The sequence below is a fragment of the Ceratina calcarata genome, unplaced genomic scaffold (genome assembly GCF_001652005.2).
Source record: "Ceratina calcarata isolate Rehan_Ccalc_2016 unplaced genomic scaffold, ASM165200v1 scaffold121.2, whole genome shotgun sequence".
Taxonomy (NCBI): domain Eukaryota; kingdom Metazoa; phylum Arthropoda; class Insecta; order Hymenoptera; family Apidae; genus Ceratina; species Ceratina calcarata.
Genome location: NW_017133086.1, coordinates 108,216 through 126,559, shown reverse-complemented (window position 1 = coordinate 126,559; position 18,344 = coordinate 108,216). Strand labels below are relative to the sequence as shown.

At 45.9% G+C, this 18,344-nt stretch overlaps 7 protein-coding genes and 1 long non-coding RNA gene across 11 annotated transcripts; 3 read left to right on the top strand and 5 right to left on the bottom strand.

The window, feature by feature from the left end:
- Nucleotides 1-2,018: 2,018 nt before the first annotated feature.
- Nucleotides 2,019-5,869, bottom strand: CCT7 (chaperonin containing TCP1 subunit 7). 2 transcript variants are annotated; one of them, XM_018027257.2, is made up of 5 exons: nt 5,208-5,869; nt 4,320-4,577; nt 3,117-3,919; nt 2,594-2,863; nt 2,019-2,433 (listed from the first exon to the last, which is right to left on the bottom strand). In XM_018027257.2, the coding sequence occupies exons 1-5, from the start codon at nt 5,208-5,210 to the stop codon at nt 2,142-2,144; spliced, it is 1,626 nt and encodes a 541-aa protein (XP_017882746.1). In that variant the 5' UTR covers nt 5,211-5,869; the 3' UTR covers nt 2,019-2,141. The 2 variants fall into 2 exon arrangements, with proteins under 2 accessions (XP_017882746.1, XP_017882736.1); XM_018027247.2 differs by having other exon boundaries at nt 4,320-4,580; nt 5,208-5,837.
- A 489-nt stretch (nt 5,870-6,358) lies between these two features.
- Nucleotides 6,359-9,287, top strand: Ak1 (Adenylate kinase 1). Its single transcript, XM_018027311.1, has 5 exons — nt 6,359-6,446; nt 7,348-7,621; nt 8,111-8,236; nt 8,332-8,523; nt 8,907-9,287. Exons 2-5 carry the CDS (start codon nt 7,436-7,438, stop codon nt 8,979-8,981), a joined length of 579 nt encoding a protein of 192 aa, XP_017882800.1. The 5' UTR covers nt 6,359-6,446; nt 7,348-7,435; the 3' UTR covers nt 8,982-9,287.
- Nucleotides 7,722-8,117, bottom strand: LOC113464584 (uncharacterized). Its single transcript, XR_003389437.1, has 2 exons — nt 7,935-8,117; nt 7,722-7,879 (listed from the first exon to the last, which is right to left on the bottom strand). It is a non-coding gene; the product is annotated as an uncharacterized LOC113464584 (long non-coding RNA).
- Nucleotides 9,288-9,668: 381 nt separating the features above from the next.
- On the bottom strand, nt 9,669-10,720 carry LOC108626625 (MICOS complex subunit MIC13). Its single transcript, XM_018027406.2, has 4 exons — nt 10,514-10,720; nt 10,249-10,456; nt 10,003-10,162; nt 9,669-9,911 (listed from the first exon to the last, which is right to left on the bottom strand). Exons 2-4 carry the CDS (start codon nt 10,263-10,265, stop codon nt 9,741-9,743), a joined length of 348 nt encoding a protein of 115 aa, XP_017882895.1. The 5' UTR covers nt 10,266-10,456; nt 10,514-10,720; the 3' UTR covers nt 9,669-9,740.
- A 349-nt stretch (nt 10,721-11,069) lies between these two features.
- On the bottom strand, nt 11,070-12,404 carry LOC108626618 (40S ribosomal protein S25-like). Its single transcript, XM_018027392.2, has 3 exons — nt 12,258-12,404; nt 11,590-11,682; nt 11,070-11,420 (listed from the first exon to the last, which is right to left on the bottom strand). The coding sequence occupies exons 1-3, from the start codon at nt 12,258-12,260 to the stop codon at nt 11,157-11,159; spliced, it is 360 nt and encodes a 119-aa protein (XP_017882881.1). The 5' UTR covers nt 12,261-12,404; the 3' UTR covers nt 11,070-11,156.
- Nucleotides 12,405-12,444: 40 nt separating this feature from the next.
- On the top strand, nt 12,445-14,304 carry LOC108626564 (transmembrane protein 145). The gene is made up of 4 exons (XM_018027299.2): nt 12,445-12,722; nt 12,838-13,258; nt 13,333-13,922; nt 13,993-14,304. Exons 1-4 carry the CDS (start codon nt 12,633-12,635, stop codon nt 14,269-14,271), a joined length of 1,380 nt encoding a protein of 459 aa, XP_017882788.1. The 5' UTR covers nt 12,445-12,632; the 3' UTR covers nt 14,272-14,304.
- On the bottom strand, nt 14,177-15,624 carry Alr (Evr1_Alr domain-containing protein Alr). Of its 3 annotated transcripts, XM_018027377.2 has the most exons (4): nt 15,207-15,299; nt 14,883-15,079; nt 14,372-14,772; nt 14,177-14,267 (listed from the first exon to the last, which is right to left on the bottom strand). In XM_018027377.2, exons 2-3 carry the CDS (start codon nt 14,967-14,969, stop codon nt 14,377-14,379), a joined length of 483 nt encoding a protein of 160 aa, XP_017882866.1. In that variant the 5' UTR covers nt 14,970-15,079; nt 15,207-15,299; the 3' UTR covers nt 14,177-14,267; nt 14,372-14,376. The 3 variants fall into 3 exon arrangements, with proteins under 3 accessions (XP_017882866.1, XP_017882856.1, XP_017882847.1); XM_018027367.2 differs by lacking the exon at nt 15,207-15,299 and adding an exon at nt 15,540-15,624 and having other exon boundaries at nt 14,193-14,772; XM_018027358.2 differs by having other exon boundaries at nt 14,193-14,772.
- A 1-nt stretch (nt 15,625) lies between these two features.
- l(3)04053 (lethal (3) 04053) lies at nt 15,626-18,319 on the top strand. Its single transcript, XM_018027275.2, has 5 exons — nt 15,626-15,849; nt 15,926-16,432; nt 16,494-16,699; nt 16,768-16,841; nt 16,909-18,319. The coding sequence occupies exons 1-5, from the start codon at nt 15,645-15,647 to the stop codon at nt 17,381-17,383; spliced, it is 1,467 nt and encodes a 488-aa protein (XP_017882764.1). The 5' UTR covers nt 15,626-15,644; the 3' UTR covers nt 17,384-18,319.
- The last annotated feature ends 25 nt before the right edge of the window (nt 18,320-18,344 follow it).

The following is an 18,344-nucleotide window of genomic DNA, read 5'->3' as shown; positions in this document are numbered from 1 at the left end:
CTTTCACACACTCCCACGCCAGGTCGCGCACTGCCACACCACGTCCCACTCTCCCACGCCACGTCACACTCTCCCACACCCTCTTCACACGCTCCCAGGCCCTCTCTCACGCTCCCACGCCCTCCCACACCATCCCCCACACCCTGTCACACTCTCCCACCTCCTCTCACACTCTCCCACATCCTCTCACACTCCCCCACGTCCTCTCACACGCTCCCACGTCCTCTCACACACTCCCACGTCCTCTCACACGCTCCCACGCCATCTCACTCCATCCCCCACACCCTCTCACGCCACCACACCCACTACCACTCCCACTCCCACTCCCCCTCCTTTCCCTCTCTTCTCTTTTCCTCCTTTCTTTTCCCTTCTTTTCTTTTCTCTTCTTTTTTTCCCTCTTTTTTTTCCTACCTTTTCTTCTTCTTTTTTTTTCTTCTTTTCTTTCTTCTTTTTTCCCTTCTTTTTTTCCCTCTTCTTCCCCCCTTTTCCCCTCTTTTTTTCCCTTCTTTTTTTCCCTTCTTTCTTTCCTCTCTCCTTTCTTTTTCCCACCCTCTTCTTTTCCTTCTTTCTCTTCTTTCATCCCACCCGTCACCAACCTCTTCCCCTCCCCCTTCTCCTCCCACCCTTTCCCCACACGTCTCCAGCACACGGCCGGCACGCCAACGTGCCGGTATGCCCACTCTCCGTCCTCGCGCTCCGCGTCCCAACGTCCGCCGACCGCGCACTCCCCGTACCGTCCCAACTTCCGTCGCGCATTCTCCCCGCGTCCTTTCCAACCAGAGACGACGGATTACTCACCAAGAACGCCCCGTACCCCACCCCTCCATCCCCGCACCCTCCGCCCGACGTCCCCGTCGCTAAATTTCCACCAAACTGCGCATAGTTTTTCCTCGCGGCTCGCTTCCCCTCTTTTTCCTCCCTTTCTCCGGCCCCACTGCTCTTCCCCTCCTACGCCTTCCCTCACCCTCCCAACCGTACCCCCGTCCAGGCAGAGATCGCGTCCTTCGTCCCTCGACCGAACGGTGCACCCGACGCGACTCGCCCGTCGGTCGTTCCTTACCCTGGCGCGTCTCTGCCTTTCTGGCGCCAGAACGTATGGCACCCCGCTAGCTCGACGACCTTCGGGCTGATTTCCCTGTACGCATAGGGAGTCGGAACCTGTCCCGGATTGGACGACGACGAGCCGACTAGGAGCCACCTCGGAGTTCGAAAGATCGACGCTACGCTTCACGTAACGGTCGTAGTTTTCGTTCACCCTCGAGGAGTCGCGAATGCAAAGACCGAACTTCTTTCCTGTCATCTCGAGTGTTCTAACGTTGATTCTGTACGCGTATCGTTGAACTTTGTGTGGGACTCGTTCGAACCTTGAGCGCGACCCCCACGAACGTACGTCTCTGGCGGTTCCTGCCGGCTCGCCGCGCTCTGCCTTACCGACGGTGCGAGGCGGTCTTGCGCGCTGCACTGTCGGTCAGGCGGAGCGCGGCGAGCCGACGGGAACCGCTCCGCGTAGTTACTGGCTGTACGCGTCCACTCTCTGTGGGTTGCGTGAAACGTTGCGACGCGCGAGATTCGAATGCGCGTTGACCGAGCGATCGATCCGTCGATCGATCGCCTGTCGTTCTGCTTCGATACGGAGGACTCCGTCGGTGTACGATCCGGCGGCCTTTTCCAGTTGCGTCCGAACGTTTCCTCGACGATCGACACTTTTCGTACGATCGACGCGAGCGACGTCGTTCGACTCCGAACGAGTCCCGTTCGGCGTCGGGAGCGGCGCGATCGAGTCGTCGCGACGAGATCGAGTCTTCTTCCCGTTTCTGTTCCTTTGTCCGTTTCTACCCTCGTACGATTCCGCGACCACCAGACGAACGACCAACGACGAACGAACGCGCGTCCAGCGCGCGGAGATGCTCCCTGTGAACCTGGTGCGATTCCGAGATGATTCGAGTGGATGGATCGAACGGATTGAAAGGGAACGTCGGTTTCGTAGTCGCGTGTTCGGGGATGTAGTACGAGACGAGTGTGCAAAAAAATCGTTTAATTCGATCATTCGTAATTGTATGAACGGATCGTGGCGTTACACGATCCTGCGTGATCTTTTACGACGCGTTCCAGCCGATTACAGCGTTTCTTCTGCGCTGTCGTTACATCGGTCGTCCCATGCCGCGGCCCGTTTGTGGCGGTCCTTCTTTGTCCTGGCTGCTCTTCGGATTCTTTATGGTCTCGTCCACCGACAGGATCAGGCACGCCGCTTCGATCGCCGCTGTCAGAGCGTTGATCTTCACGACGGCGGGCTCCCATACGTAAGCCGACATGTTGTCGTCGATGTCCTCCGTGTTGATGTCCACGCCGTACGTGTGCATGCCTTTGTGCTGTTTCTGTCGCAGTTTGTTCAGAATGTTCGTCGCGTCGAAACCGGCGTTGTCGCACAATTGCCTGCAATCAACGAGGAGAACCAGGAGCAGTGCGCGAGCGACTCACCGTTACTTTTCGATCCTCCGTCGGAGAAACGTGCGTCCCTGCGCGTTCTGCGCCTCTCGGCTCGGCTTCCGAGCCCGAGAGTTCTTCGAACGCGAGATCGTGCTCCTCTACCTACCTTGGTATCACTTCGAGCGCGCGAGCTATTGCTCCGATTAACAGCTGCTCCTTCCCTGCTATCACGCGAGAGTAGTCTCGCAACGTCTTCGACAACTCCATCTCGATGGCTCCGCCACCGGCCACGTACGCGTTCGTTTTGAACAAACGCCTCACCACCATGATCGCGTCGTGCAACGACCTCTCGGTCTCTTCCAAGAATTGCTCGGCTCCTCCGCGCAGTATGAACGTGCACGTTTTCGTGCGCGATCCTTCGTAGAAGAAGTTGAATCTGCGAACAATCCGACCGACTTTGTACCGTGAAAATGTTCACCAGAGAACCAGAGGCCGTGTACTTCTGCTGCTGCTGCTGCGCGACAGCCACGGCGACGGCGGCTTCTCGACGACGATCGCTTCTCGTACTCGCGAGTCTCGTAGTTCGATTCTTACGATCTCGTCCGAGTTTCGCGTTTCGTTTTTTACGCGTACGATCGAGGCGACCGACTCGTTTCTCGTTACGCGTGTACGTTGTACGATTCACCTACCTCTCGCCGCCGATTTGTCGTTCTTCGAACACTTCGCATCTACCGAGGTCCGAATCTTTGATGCCGTGTACGGTGGTCAGAATGCTCCCACCGCAAGCCTTCATCGTTCTCCTCAAGTCTTCTTCGGGGACCCTGCCTGCGCAGAACGTGTCCCGATCCGCGAAGTACTGGGTCGCCACGTCACCGATCGGCAGTTTCGACAGTACCACTTGCGCTCCGCTCTTGTGAATTTTGTCCAGTTTGTCGTATAGAATTTGCCACTCGGCGTCCACTATCTTTTGATACTCCGTCACGTTGTCCACGCGGATCTCGGCGTTGTCGCGTTCTGCTTTCAGTTCCAATTCTATGTTCAACAGTGCGATTTTGCAGTCTTGGTACTTTTTCGGTTGCATCTCGAATCCGGCGTAAGAGAACGTCTTCTTGAAAGCTACGCCTTTCACCAGTTCGGAGTCCTCTAACGCTCCGCCGGACACCTTTTTGATACCGATCATGTTCAGAGGTAACATTTCGTCCAGCATCATCACGGCCTTTACGACCATGCGACTGAAGAACTCTTTCTGTTGGTGAATCAATTTCGAGCTCATCGATGTAGCGGCGCATTCTTCCAACAGTTCCATCACTTTCGTTTGATCAGATTTGTCTATCTTCACGCTCACTGCGTTTATTTTGTCCACTGCTACTTGAAGTGCGAGCCGAAGAGCCTTGATCATGATACGTGGATGCACACCTTCTTCGATGAACGATTTCATTTGTTTCAAAAATTCTCCTGCCAGCAGTACCACGCTCGTGGTACCGTCGCCTACCTGCAACGAAACCAACGGTTCAGTGTCACTGTGCACGAGAGTACGGTGTCGCGAGAAACGATTTGATCAATGACTTTTAAAGAGATTGTCTGAACGTTGTTTACCGAACCGGCGTCCACGGTCAGAATACCGTTTTAAAGTTCGAAACGAAGATGCAAAACCGTGTTCAAAGAATTACGTTCCGATGAAATGTTCGAACACTGTCGAGGTAATTGAATCACTTCGAGATACTACCGGTCTACACGTGTTCTCGATCTGTTGTTCTCTGTACAGCAGCTAGTGATGTTACGTCTTGTCACGTCACTCGTTCGTTCGCGTTCACAGAGTCGACGACGAGTTCTGGATACGCTACGAATTCTTACTACGCACTTCTGAAAGAGTGGTCATGGTTCACACTTACTTCTGCGTCTTGGGATTTTGCGATGTCTACCAAGGTTTTCGCCGCCGGATGTACGACGTCCAACAGTTTTAAAATAGTCGCTCCGTCGTTTGAGATTGTAGCTTTCCCGTTTTGATCGACGATCAGTTTGTCCATGCCCCGAGGACCTAAAGTGGTCCTCACGGCGTCCATTACTACTTGACAAGCGTTTATGTTCGATATTAGTTGCTGTTTCCCTTGAGACGCGTCGGTGCCTTCCTTCAGTAAAATTATCTGTGGCTGCTGAAAAGGGGACGGATGTGATCATCGTCGAACTAGACGCGTCCGTAGTACGTTAGAATCAGAATTTTCGTGTTATTATTGTTTGCATTTACTCTCGCGTATCTGCCCATTTTCTAAATCTCCAAATTTACGTGTGACTTTTCTTAATGATATGGCTGCGACTTCCCGTCCAGTTTTGCGAATTCTTACGAGACGAATGAATCGATTTCGTCCTCGTTACTCGATACGAAATATTCGTTGCGCACGAATAAAAAGACTTCTCGAATCAGCTCGGTTCGTTTGTCTTCGACGTGCTGTACTGTATGTGTTTTTTTTCCCCGGTATACTAGTTTCTACACGCGCACGTTGTGGGAGTCGGTCGAAATTATTAATTTCCTTATAAGGTTAGATCGACTTGTCGTAAAATAACGTGACGTTCGTTCTCGTTCTGTTTTCTGACTAGAATCGTGATTGATACGAATCTTTGAGCGAAATACATGTAGCATATTCGTTTTATAAAATTCCTGCTACCCGACACTGTTACTTGTGACAAAAATGTTTACGACGATCGATGACAAAAATTTGTGATCCCTGACGGACCTCGCGTTAATTCTTACGTCTAAGCACACAGGCTTTTTATATGCTTACCATGTTTTCTGATTGTTTTATAATCTTTCCGGCTTTTTTCAAAGTTTCACTCACTACTGGAACCACTCCTCGAGGGCAGTTACAACGGTTACGGTTGTTACTTTGTTACGAGTACGATCGAGTAGGATAACCTCCTGTTGCGAGCGACGTTACCAGATCGAGGGATTTCTACGCTTCCCACTGCTCTTTCTCCCCACTTACGTTTCCCGTGGACATGCGCGTTATGTTACGAGATTTAAGTTGTGCATAGCAGAGAGAACAATTTTTCTCTCTGTGCATAGCACCATTGAGCGAGCGAAGCAGTCGAGCTCGTCGGCGCAAAAAGCTCAGAGATTCGTCCACCCTCGACGAAAGTAAACTCTTAAACCAGATTGGCCAATCAGAATATGAAATACAAAATTACCAGTAGCCGCACGTAATCGCTGATGCCACCGATTTCTTTATTTATTTATTTATGTATTTGTCCGTTTTATTCGGACCTGATACAGGGTGCCAGAAAGGCTCCGGAGAAAGTATCCGTTCAGCCCTTGGTGTGTGTCTGTATATATATATATATACATATATATATCGCCACCGATAGTTTCCGCGGCACGTCCTCGATATTTCATCGATAGCGCTCCGACGTAACTTTAAATGTAATTAATTTTCGAATAACCATTTTTCTTTCTGCACAAGGCTCTCTCTGTGAAACAGTGTGGCTAGAAGTGTAGTACCAGTGTAATTACTCTTTGATCGCTCGTTAGCACGGTCACGTTCCTTCCCATCGTCACGGCGATAATTTTTCACGCTCACGAGGAGCAGTTGTCACACGAGGGGGTGGTAAAATTCCCGTGACCTGGTTACACGAATAGAACCTACGATTCGATGTTTGCCGTATATTTATTTTTAAACGTTGCGACTGTAGTAGAAGACTTTGCAGAACCGCGTATACCATGTATACTTACGTGCGGTGTATCGAATCAAACTTACCTTCGGACCGCTACCGCGCCCCTTCGTGTTGTATAGCCGCTCACTCCTCTGGCCAGAAGGCTAAATGCCGAAATTACTCGCGGTCGCGGCATACGGCTCGACCGACGAGGCGGCAGCACGCCAGTGTCTGGTATTTCCGCGCTTGTAACGATTCGAAGAAGCAGTGTGTACCCTGTACTGCACTGGTACGGTATTTTTCGTTCCACGAGTGTAGTGCAGCGAGATCGAACGTTCGCCGAGCAAGGCAGCCTTGGTCTTACGACCTTTGAGGTAAGGGTGAGAACCACCTTACAAAAACGGCTCTCTTATTAATTTTCGCAATTCCTTCGATTTTACGTGGTTGTACGTACGCACGTACTCTCGTCCACTTGTATCGCATACTTTGGTCGTATCAATGTTGTGTATCAAAATGTGTAGGGTGCATCGATAAGAATTATCTACCGTTTATGTATACACATAGTTGTATGATACCGTGACCAGATTAAAACGATGAACTGCTGTTTGCTGAAATGCTAGAAATTAATTCAATTATCTGTGTTAGACGTTGAAAATTCGTCGTAGACGGTAGACAGTGTATCGTTCCTTCGTGAAAGCTCGTACACATAGGGAGGAAAGGATCCTGTTGGCGAAAGGATCAACAGAGAGAGAGAGAGAGCTGTGCACCACAGTATACGTACAACCGTGTGATACAACGTATACAAGGAGATGGATACGATGAGGTGTCGTGTTAAGGATAATCTGCAAGAAAAGTATAGCGAGCCAGGAGCTGATTATACTTTACTTGGGACGCGTATAACTTTTGTATCGTATAACCAGAACGACCTCGATTGGCAATAAATTTCTCCTCTGTGACATAAAATAGCTGTTAAAAAGTTGCCAAACACGTCCTTCTCATAATTATTCTTTCCTTCGTTCGTTCGTTCGTTCTTCGCGATCGTGTTCTTCTTTATTATCGGCGAGCAGGTACGAGAAAAAAGAAATACGGACCTTTCTTCGCGTGTTTCCAACGTCACTTGTCACGGCTTGTCACACTGCATGGGCTGTGCGCAAATTCATTCGGGTCACGACGCCAAACGGCCAAGAAAATTGAAAATAGAGAAATCTTATCGTTACGATGTTCGCAATTTGGCAGAGTTGAATTATTGTTGCACAAAAGATGCGTCCTTGCTAGGGGAAGGAGGCAGTAGCAGAGGTCGACCGCGCGGTAGATTTCAAAAGCTTGATCGCACCGGGAGCCCTTGAACCGGGATCTGGGGGAGATGAAGACGATTTGGATAATAGGCGGGCCAGGATGCGGCAAGGGGACGCAGTGCGAGAAAATCATCGATAAATATGGATTTTTTCACATAAGTAGCGGTGATTTGCTGCGGGAGGAGGTTGCCAGCGGCAGTAGCAGGGGTGCCTCTCTTCAAGAACTGATGTCGAAGGGTCTGTTTGTGCCAACGGTAAACTGCTATATCTTTAACTGTACAAATAGACCGCGAATACTTGTGCTTTTAGAATAGACGACTGAACTGTTCCGCTCGATGTGTAAAGATACAATAATAACGATTGGAACGACAATAATTTATTTGTGTAGCGACCCCATGGCTAAGAAAAGTTTGAGATTACCATCGTTCTTGAATTCACGCTCCTCGCTGTCGAACCGGTCGAACTCTTTCACACGTCTGATTCGATGTAACCTGATTAGACCTAGTGTTAGCCTAAAATGAGATGTTTGAACTCGTGTACATACGCCTCCCAGTCTCGTTTACCCACCTCACCTAAATGATAAAATTCCTTCGTCATTCTCGTACATGTAAATTCCATTCTTCGATCCTGCGTCCGACAAAGTTGAACTTGCATAAAAATCCGCGGTCTGCGTGAAACACATTTCTAATGCGAAAACAGCGATTAAATAGTAAATAAATATAAATTTTTTCACCGGCCACCAGGATGTTGTGTTGGACTTGATAAGAGAACGAATGGAGAAGGCTAAGAAGGAGAACGCCACACAAACTGGATTCCTCATTGACGGATACCCACGTGAATTGGAGCAAGGTCTCCTCTTTGAGAAAAATGTAAGCATTAATCTGTAATACACGTTTCAATTAATGACAAAATAGATTATAGACGTCTGGATGGACCATGAACATTGTTTCGTTTCTATTGTTAGGTATGTCCTGTTGATTTGATTCTTTTCTTCGACGTCTCGAACGAAACGTTGAAGTCGAGGCTGTTGGGACGCGCGGCCACGGCCATTACTCAAAGAGCTGACGATAATGAAGAAACTATCAAGAAGAGGATCGAAATATTTAACGTGAAGAACGATCAGATCGTACAGCATTACAAGGACAAAGTAGTTACAGTAAGTATATGATTGGACGATTGAACGTACGAGTGCCGTGTCCCACATTATTCTTCCGAACAGTTCGATTTTATCTTGATATCTGAGATTCCACTGATTTATACGCAATTACGCAAAATCGTTTCGAACGTGTGCCGGTATCGTTCGACTCGTAGCGAGAACAACCTTGACTGAATAATGAAAACGATAAAGCGTGCCTGAACTATAAATTCTTTACGAGTACTTTGCTCTAAATGTTTTGTACACTGATCCGCAGTTTATCAAGTATTACGAACGAGTGAATCTCATCGATGATAGAGAAAGAAATATAATTATTTTCACCAAATAAACTCGTATGTGCGATTACAACGATCGACTTACTAATTGGCAATGATTTCGTTTAGATCAATGCCGAAGGCACCGTTGACTCGGTATTCACCGAGGTCAGTAAGGCACTGGACCGTCTCGTGGCTGCTTAATCTTGGCTTCTACACACGTCCGTGATAGATCTTGACTCGAGCCAAAGGAGAATTCCAAAACGAATTCCCATCAAGATTATCGAGAACGCGCGCAAACGATTAAAACTATTACAAATTTCAAGTACCTGGTCTTGCAAGCGCAGCAGCAATGTGTATAGTGTAATTTGAAAAAAATGTAATATTTTCAGGAACAGCGAAACTCGTAGTACCTGCTATTGTTGATTGCCATCGTTCGTTATTCACACGTTCGACGACTGTTTTAACGACTATAACGACAGAATTAAATAATCACAAATTTTGCCTATACCTTTTGTTCTGATTCATTTTTAAATAGGTGCCCGAAAATGTCGAGTCGGGTCGGCTTTTGGCTTCCAAGACTTTTTCTCGGTATCGGATTCTCGGAAGTTCCGGGATGCCTCAAAGTATCTCTGTCTTTCACATTGCGAAATTATTAATCCATTGATGCCTAGTCGAGCGTCCATTAACCCTTTCGCGACGGATACCGTGTATATACGGCAGTCACCTAGTGCATCACAGCGGCTGACGCCGCTTATATACGTCACCACTTGTCTTACTTACTTACTTACTTTTACTTAGGCGAGAAGTAGCAAAATTTACTTTAATACAGGTGCGCCGTCGCGAAAGGGTTAAATGACACCGTGCGTCAGGCCTAGGACTGGGCCAGAAAAGTGTTTTTCTCCAGCTTTATAGTTTGTACAATATATACTATTTACACGACTGTTCATTTACAAATTCCCCTTACACGTTCAGATCTTTCATGTATTTTTCTACAGTTTTATACAAACTGCTAGCTCCATTAGAAGTGTGAGTTGGTAAATCAGCCAGAAATCCCATGGTCGCTATGACGCCATTATTCCAAGAGGTTTTCGCTAAGGAAGAAACATCTGATACACTTGGCAACTGTGAAACCTGTTTTGAATCCATACAAAGAATTATACAGTGTGAACTGTAGTAGTGTATTAAATAGAGCAGAGAATTCTTTTATCATCATAAGAAATACCTCTTTGGTTATTTCTTCTGGGATGTTGTCTTTGACATATGGGGCCAATGTAGAATATAATTTTCGATACAGTTTAGCTGTTTCCTCAGACTTTGACCATAATCCCTCTTGGTAGGTGTAATAAACGACCCCACCAACGATCGTTGACTTTATTACAAATCTGCGTATAATAAAAGTGCAGCCACATGACTGTTGAGTATGATTGCAGAAACCATTACAACACGTTGTAGTTTGAACAAAACTGACCGTAGTAGTACTGTCATTATTCAGTTACTGACTGTGTCTTCGCTTAAACAATCGTAGACTACGCTTTTGTATCAGAGAAACACGGGTGTAACTGTAAATTTACGAAATTCTGGAGATGATTAGATGATGGATCTTGTTCGCGTACTTGCAGATTAAAGCTATTTTAACGCTGCTCGCGGATCAAAGGTCCAGCGGATAATACTAAACTCTGCAAATGAAGGAATTATTTATAGGAAAAATTCGCCGTCGGACGAGATCGACTTACGAAATAATTCGACGATTTCTGTCTTAAAGATTAGAACAGATGTCGCAATATCAGGGCAAGGAGAATTGTTCTCTGTAGAGTTTCAGCTTTAGCTCGAGCCCTAATAACAACTAATAATGACTCCAGATAATCAGTGCCAGTGCCACTGTCAGATTAGTATATAATACAGATGAAGTCGGGATCAGTCGGGACGTCACCGTTTTTCTAAAGGTACATACACATACCTCGAATGATTTTCGTGTGGGCTCTTCGTCCACAAGTCCCTAGCCCTAGGCATCCATGTCCCTAGTCTTAGGTATCAACCTCGCAGTTGGTACGACTGCTGCGATCGTCGCTTACCCGCGATTTTCAATTTATCGTGATGTTACTCTGTCAATCCGTTCGCTTCCTTGTTCAAGCAAACACGTCCGTTCTGTCCGAGCTCCAAGGAAGCGAATGGATTGACAGAGTAACATCGCGATAAATGAGAATCGTACGATTATCCAGCATTTGTACAAACCAAACATTTTCGCTCTATGCGTAACAAACAATCATTTACATTTAGCATCAGCCATGATAGTAGAAAGAGATTAATGAATTTATTTTTTTAGGCATGTTTAAACACACAGGATTTGTATATACATAGTCTTCGTGAAGAAATGGATCACGCGGCTGGATCGTCACCCTTGGTGGTCCGCGTGTAGATCAACTGTGCATGATGTTGCACAACTTGCTTGATGAGTCCCTTCTGCTGCAACTCGATCAGTGCTCTCCTAGCGAGGGATCCGCGGATCTTTAGCCTCTCACTGACGATCGATGGCGTGATCAATTTGTACTGAGGTACTTCCTTCAGCAATTTGTCGTATGTACCCTTGTCGAAGAGTACTTGATTGTTTAACTTGTCGCGTACCTTCCCTTTGGACCACTTCTACAGTTAAAAAGGAACAGAACAATATTCATATCCTTTTATTGAGATCAAGCTTACGAGGAGTCTCATTGAATCAGCCATTTCGTTTCCAGCATTTGTCAAGACTAATGTGATCGTTATTAAAGATTTATTGAACGATCGATTATAGATAAAATAGATTCATATAAACCTTCTTTTTGGCCTTGCCACCAGATCCTCCCTCTTTTTTCTTTTGTGTTTTCTGTGGCTGCTTTGATGAACCCTTTGTGTCCTTTTTAGGCGGCTGTAAAATAAATTTGAATCAACACTCATTGGTCTCACGCATGATGACGCCGACTACGTTTGACAGGCTACGATCAAAGGGAGAAGAGCTTTCCTCTCATTTGATCCAGATTTTCATTTTCACACAACTCGGTGGAACCGGAAAATGCTAGCTTAAAAGAAGTAAATTTAAAATATCGGCAGTAGAATTTAGATAGATAGATTTTGTTTTTAAGCCAACGGAAAGAGTGGAACTGCGTCATAGAAATTTCTTGATTAAGGTTAAGTATAGCTAATTGATCTGGAACGCGTTGTTCCTCTGACGGCAGTTGGAGCATATTTAAATGTAACAGTAATATAAGTTGAGTCGTCTCGATTATATTGTCGTACATCGCGTGAACGTTATTATGTAGACGTATATACGTGGACAAAGTTATTCACTCAGTTAGGGGTATACGATTTACGAAAAAGTTGCAATCTACGTACAACACACTGCACCACACGAGAAACGAATCTTTAAGGTTACACTCGCGAGAATGCCTCGAGCGGACGTAATTAATGACTGAAAATTTTAAACTTTCCTACTCAAATACTCACCATGATGGTGTGTCGTGTGCTTGTATGCCTATACTCGCTGCAGTTTTACTCGGAAAGAAACCATCGCAGAAAGTGTCTGGTGGGGGATGGGGGTTTGCACGCCGTGAAATTTTTTGGGCGTGCGCATTGCAAGGAGGCGCGAAAATAAAGTTCCGTCCGTCGGACTTTTCTCATTGAAATCAGAGAGTATGTGTACTACTATGTACAACTTACAATCGATATACACTCATCAGAACTCGGATCGATAGACACTTGTGTATGTAGTACATACTTGAAGGTTCCGGCGGGCGGGGGAATATAATATTGATTATCGTGTGGAAAAACAGGAATGTGTATTAGGTAAAACATTAGTCGAGGAAAATAACGCGTCTCGACATGTTTAACATGTTTCTGTTCCTTTTTACACTTGCCCAAATCTTATTGACGGAATGTAAAATTCTTCAGGGACACCTCGTCACACGTAAAGTACTGTGTCACGACACGCTCACTCTTTTACGAATGAATCCGTATAAACGTTCGCTTCGATGCATCAAATCAATTTTATTTATTAATTTTAATCAATCCGCACATCGTTGTTTAGAATTGGGCCTTCTTGGCGAGGTTCTGTTTCTTAACGGAGCAAGGCACGTTCCGGTACGATTTCGAATTAGGGGGCGAGGAGCAAGATTTGAAAATATTACTCTATTACGACGCGCCCGATCAATGGGCAAGCGTTTACCCCACGAATAAAACGTGTAGCGAGAAGGAAGCTGTTCTTTCGGATGGAATCGGTCAGATAGTACCGTTGTCTCTGGTAACGGCCGAACAATCGGGATGCGTCAAAGAAGACGAGATAGTACGATGTTTGAGCTATAGAAAATTCCGATCGTCCCGTCCGAGATGGTGGTTCATCGCGTTAGCCGATTGTTCCTCGAAAACAGGATTAAACGTCTCCTACTGGATATCGTTGACGAACGGGGAGGGCGATTTTTGGAGAGAACATTTTTCAGCTGACGAATTCTGCAAGTAGCAACAGCTCTGTTCCCATCTTTCCCAACGATTCCACACTGTTTAACATAATTTTAACTCGTTATAGACATACTACCGGAATTGATAGCGATTGCCTGCAGTTACATACTACTCGTGATACTGAGTTTCTACGTAGCCGTGCAATTACGCGCGAGAAGACTGTTGCACGTGTCTTACAAAATATTCATGGGTTCTGCGCTGTGTCAATTGGTAGGAGTGCTGTTCGAGGTTTACAGTTACACGAACCTTGGTCTGAGAGGGACAGTAGCAGGGAACGCTTCCCTGCTGGGCCAGCTGTTGGAAGCGTTGTCAGATATTTTATACACCGTACTCATGTTGCTGCTCGCGCTGGGTTTTACAGTGACGAAGAACGTTCTGACGCCCAGACAAATACGATGGCTCGTGTGCTTCACTAGCCTGATCTCTTTCTGCCAATTCACACTGCAAATTTACCAATCCGACGCCTTTGACCCAGGCCTGGTTTTATACGTTTACGAGTCACCGCCCGGATACGGATTGATAATATTAAAGTTGATCGCGTGGATCATCTTCTCTCTCCGCTGTTTCAAGACGGTGAAGAAAATGTCGACGAAATTACATTTTTACGGTTCGCTGTTCTCTTTGGGCTCCGCATGGTTCTTGTGTCATCCATTGACGGTATCGTATATTGTGTACAAAGAAATGTGTATAAAAATATACTCGGTCTTTTACAATAATTATTTCACAGGTATTGTGCATCACTTTATTAGTAGACGAATGGGTAAGAGAAAGCGTCGCCAAGGGATGTTCGCTGTGCATCGTTTTCATGGGACACATGATATTTTTGTACATCACCCGACCGTCTATGGCTAACAAACGGTTTCCATTCCACATCCGAACGTGCCAGGTCGCGCCGATAAGCGGTGAAGGACAGGACCACGGTTACGAGCCTCGTTACAGAGCAGCCGCCACTTCCGTGTTCACCGTTTCGCATCTAACGCCGTCTGCTACTTTGTACTGTTCCTGATCAGTGATCCAAACGATTGAAATAATTACGCTTGTCGCTCGACCGTCTTACATCGCGTTTTGTACAGACGGGGGAGTGGGGCAGGTTTTACAAAATTTACATCAATCAGTCGCAGGAACCGTCCAGCCAGCCATCTTTCCATCTCTGTTCGACGAGTTTACAATCGAATTCTGGTTTCCCAAGTTTCTTATTCACCATGTTATGTATCCTGCAGAGCCACTGGCTCAAATCCTTCTGAGAATCAGTTTTTGGAGGTGTCTTCTTCAATTGTTCTTGCAAGTCCTCCGAGCACACGTAGCAAGGATAGAACTTGGAAAATATGTGAAAGAACGTTTTCATGTCCGACCTTTGTTCTCTGGTCGGCTTTTCCGGGTAGTAAGCAGCCATGGTGTGTAAAAATGCCCAAGTTTTTGAGCCCAGTTCATCCTTGTCCAGTGGGCAATCCGCTCGTCTGACATCGTTGTTTACAGGTGGATCACTCTTCTCCTTTTTCTCAGATTCCTGCGAAACGGGAATGAAATACGGAGCTAGAATTTACCCGACCGTTGTACCTAATTATAAAAATAAACGTATTTGTATTTTTATCGGGAACCTCTGTGTTCCTCTTGTACCTTCTCGGAGTCGAAAGTCTTTTTCTGACTCTTTGCCCACGACTTGAAGTCCATGCACGCGCGACAAGGTTTCTCGTTCGGTGACATCCTGTCACGCTCGCTGTATACATCCGTAAATACTTTGGGGAATTGTTCTTATCGTTAGGTTCCACCACACAGTTTGGAATGTAACCTTTGTCGTGAAACGGTCCGTGCGCCTGTTAAATACATTGGTGAAAACGATAACAAGTAGTTTACGATGCAGCGGCGGTTAAATCCATCGGAATTATTTTCATTCACTGCACGCAACCTTTCACACCATCACTAATTATTTACATTACTTACAACATTAATTTTAAGAACACGCGTTGACGGAAGGTATGTACGTACATATACTATGTGTATATGTGCACGATATAGTGTATGTATCTATACGTGCATTACTCCAGCATTATTCATTTCACACGAGACATCGCGTATCATAATATTAATAATTGATATTACCAGAGAGAAAGAAGTGCAAGTTAAAAAAAAGTGTCGCACCACGTTTCGAGTATATACACGTTTTACGTTTGGTCCCCGTTATTATATGTACAGACGAGGTTGTGTAAGCGATGACGAATGGTGACGAAAAATAAAAGAAAAATTGCACACGCGATGTACTGATCTACGACCAACCTGACCCGAGAACGATCAGCGGGTGACAAATGTCAAGTGCAGTCCTGTCTGCACCGCGAATGATACGCTCCTCGTCGTCGGTTAGGTTGATCTTGTGGTGCATAGATGATGGCGAGTCGTAAAAAGAGCGATGATTCGTCTCGGTCCGTGTCGAAAAATTCGAAGCGTCACGTCGGCGTCACGGCGTTTCTATCATCGTCGTCGTCGTCCTCCGAGGAGGAAGAGGTAACGACGACAGGATGCAGGAGCTGCAGGAACACCTCCAAGGAATACATCTCAAAGAATCGAGACGAACCGGACTCGCAGCCAGGTTAGACTCTCGACGTTTTCCTCCTCACGGACATGTATAATTAACAGTCCGTATTGATTGCTCGTATTTGCTGCAGAACAAGAGACCTCGAGAGTCCGCACCGAAGAGAATTCATTAAGCTTCAAGCATTTCCTGAAGAACGGCTCGCAGACGAATTTTCAGAATTCCGGAGCCCGTCCGAAGGTTTATTTCTCCCCGTCGTCGACGTCGAACGCGTACCCTGTGGAAAAAGGCCCTGGTCCGTACAACTTGGAAAAGGTTTATTCTCGTAACCCGACGGAACTTCCGGATTTCGTGCAAGATCACTTGGTCATAGAACAATACTATCTGAATCCCGAGCGTAAGCAACAGGCCGACTCGGATATAGATAATCTCCCAGACTTCGCATTGAACAGTGTGAGGAAGACTAGGATTACAAAGAAATTAAAGGAGAAAGTTACCGGTTATTGTGATCTTTCGACCGATGGGAATTGGGACAAATATGTATTACCTCGACAGAATCAGTCTGTACCAAACACTAGTTGTAACACGCATTTTTTTGCCGAACCTAGCGTAGGATCAAGTGAACGTCCAGAATCGTCAGGTACGTAGTGCGAGCACAGTTTTATTAATTGCTTGTGTATTAACGATTGTTCGTTGTGCAGGGTTTCCTTTAGATTTACCGATATCCGCGAACGAGACTAATTCCGACGCGAATGCCGCCGTACGAGACTGCTGTTCCCATCCAGGGACGAGCGAAGAAGCGAACGTACCGAAATCTTTACCAGACTTTCTGAACGATGGTCCTATTCGTAATAGGGCAGCAGACTCGGAGAATGTACAAGATATCTCAGAATCCACAGTGCAAAGAGTAAGGACAGTGCTAAATTTCACATTGTATACTCTTCACTTCTGTACTTGACGTTCGTTCTATTTAAGATACTGTTGGAGAATGAAATTTTGCGGCACGGGTTGCAAATAGCTCACAATCAGATCGACGAGAAGAAAGAAAGGTGGGAAATGTTTGGGTCGTATGCATCGGGACGTGTACACTCAACGATTTACTTTGGTCGATTGCAGGATTCGATCGCTAGAAGCGGAATTGGCATCTCGGAAAGAGATGGAACACGAGGAAACGGTTCACCTTGAGAAAGCCATGGAACAAGTAGAAGATAATCTGAAACATAACGCGAGACGAGTGGTGAATGCGGAAAGTACTATTTTATCATTGAAAAAGGAGATTAAATCTTTAACGGTGGAGATATCGTTACTTCGATGGGAGAACGATCAGCTCAGAGCTACCGCCGCGACGAACACCAGAAACGATCGCGCCGCTTCTTCGAATAGCGTGGATCAGACAGCGAGAAGGCTAGCCGAGGACTTGAGAAACGCGGCCTCGACGGCAGAAGTTTCGTTAAGACAGTTATTGTCTGGCGTGGACAATTTAAGAGTACTAGCCTCGGCGGTCGAAAACGTGGATAGGATAGAAGACCGGACCAAAGATTTTCTCCCAGACTTCGACCCGGACAACGCTGCTGCTGGTCCTGCACTTTAATACATTTTCATGTATTATGTATACCCTCTGGTTTTTGTACGCAGTCCTTGGTTTCCACATTTACGAAAACGTATTCCACCAGCTAGTGCAAAATAAGTTCCTGTAACTCGCGCGCGAGACGAGTTTCTATGGTTTTGGAGTCGATCGGTGAACCCGATCGAATCGGGAGGGTCATGTTTGTTGTACCTTTACATGTGTGTTAATAATAGCTTCTGACCTTTCACTTGCATAACGTTTCTCAGTGTATGTACGACAATTATATGAAAACGTGTCATCCCCGTTTGGCAAATCGCGTCTGTTGAGCGTAATTTTAATCCTTTGCAACAAACATGGGCAAAAGTAGCAGCATGTTCAAATGCGCAATCTAATTAGATACGGCTCCGAGCAAACGCGACGACTAAAGATTTTAACTTTTATACGTACGTTTTAACGTGACGAATGATGCCATGATTAAGCACTGCAGGTCGGTAACGCGCGATTCCACCGCAGTTATTCGAGAAAAAAGAAAGAAAAGGACAACTATATTTTGAATAGTTATCTCGTGACAGTGTTACGTGTACAGTTTCCAAGTTACAAGTTCCATTTCTTTATAAATGTTGAGATTTATCAGCGCCAAGCAATTGTAGATTCGAGGCGGGCGCAAGGTCCTTTGCGTATTTTTCTATTTAAGGGGGTACATGACTCTTGAGCGTCGAAAATACGATGACGATAATTACAAACGAGTCGACGAACGCGCCTCTTTAACCAACAGTGTACAGCGTATCAAACTTTGTACGAAAGAGAAAGCAAACTTTTTACAATTGTCTTTATACTTGACACAAGTACACAACATTTGAATTGAAGAATTCTACAATTCAATTTACATACTTTGAGAACGTAAGAAGGATCACATTACATTCTAACATTCTAATAAAGTACTATTTTATACATCCATAACACGCATCGTGGACACATATATTTT

Bases quoted from the DNA above. Each gene is read 5' to 3' on its own strand.
- LOC108626564 (XM_018027299.2), top strand. From the start codon at position 12,633: ATGTTTAACATGTTTCTGTTCCTTTTTACACTTGCCCAAATCTTATTG. The intron at 13,259-13,332 runs GCAAGTAGCAAC...AACTCGTTATAG, and splicing joins TTTTTCAGCTGACGAATTCT to ACATACTACCGGAATTGATA. The intron at 13,923-13,992 runs GTATCGTATATT...ATTATTTCACAG, and splicing joins TCTTGTGTCATCCATTGACG to GTATTGTGCATCACTTTATT.
- CCT7 (XM_018027247.2), bottom strand. The intron at 2,864-3,116 runs GTAGGTGAATCG...GATTGTTCGCAG, and splicing joins CGACAAATCGGCGGCGAGAG to ATTCAACTTCTTCTACGAAG. The intron at 2,434-2,593 runs GTAGGTAGAGGA...CGTTGATTGCAG, and splicing joins GCGCTCGAAGTGATACCAAG to GCAATTGTGCGACAACGCCG.
- LOC108626618 (XM_018027392.2), bottom strand. The intron at 11,421-11,589 runs GTTTATATGAAT...TTTTAACTGTAG, and splicing joins GTGGCAAGGCCAAAAAGAAG to AAGTGGTCCAAAGGGAAGGT.
- Alr (XM_018027367.2), bottom strand. From the start codon at position 14,969: ATGTCACCGAACGAGAAACCTTGTCGCGCGTGCATGGACTTCAAGTCG. The intron at 14,773-14,882 runs GTACAAGAGGAA...CCCGTTTCGCAG, and splicing joins AGACTTTCGACTCCGAGAAG to GAATCTGAGAAAAAGGAGAA.
- LOC108626625 (XM_018027406.2), bottom strand. The intron at 9,912-10,002 runs GTATTTCTTATG...GATTCAAAACAG, and splicing joins CAGAAGAAATAACCAAAGAG to GTTTCACAGTTGCCAAGTGT.
- Ak1 (XM_018027311.1), top strand. From the start codon at position 7,436: ATGAAGACGATTTGGATAATAGGCGGGCCAGGATGCGGCAAGGGGACG. The intron at 7,622-8,110 runs GTAAACTGCTAT...ACCGGCCACCAG, and splicing joins AGGGTCTGTTTGTGCCAACG to GATGTTGTGTTGGACTTGAT. The intron at 8,524-8,906 runs GTAAGTATATGA...GATTTCGTTTAG, and splicing joins ACAAGGACAAAGTAGTTACA to ATCAATGCCGAAGGCACCGT.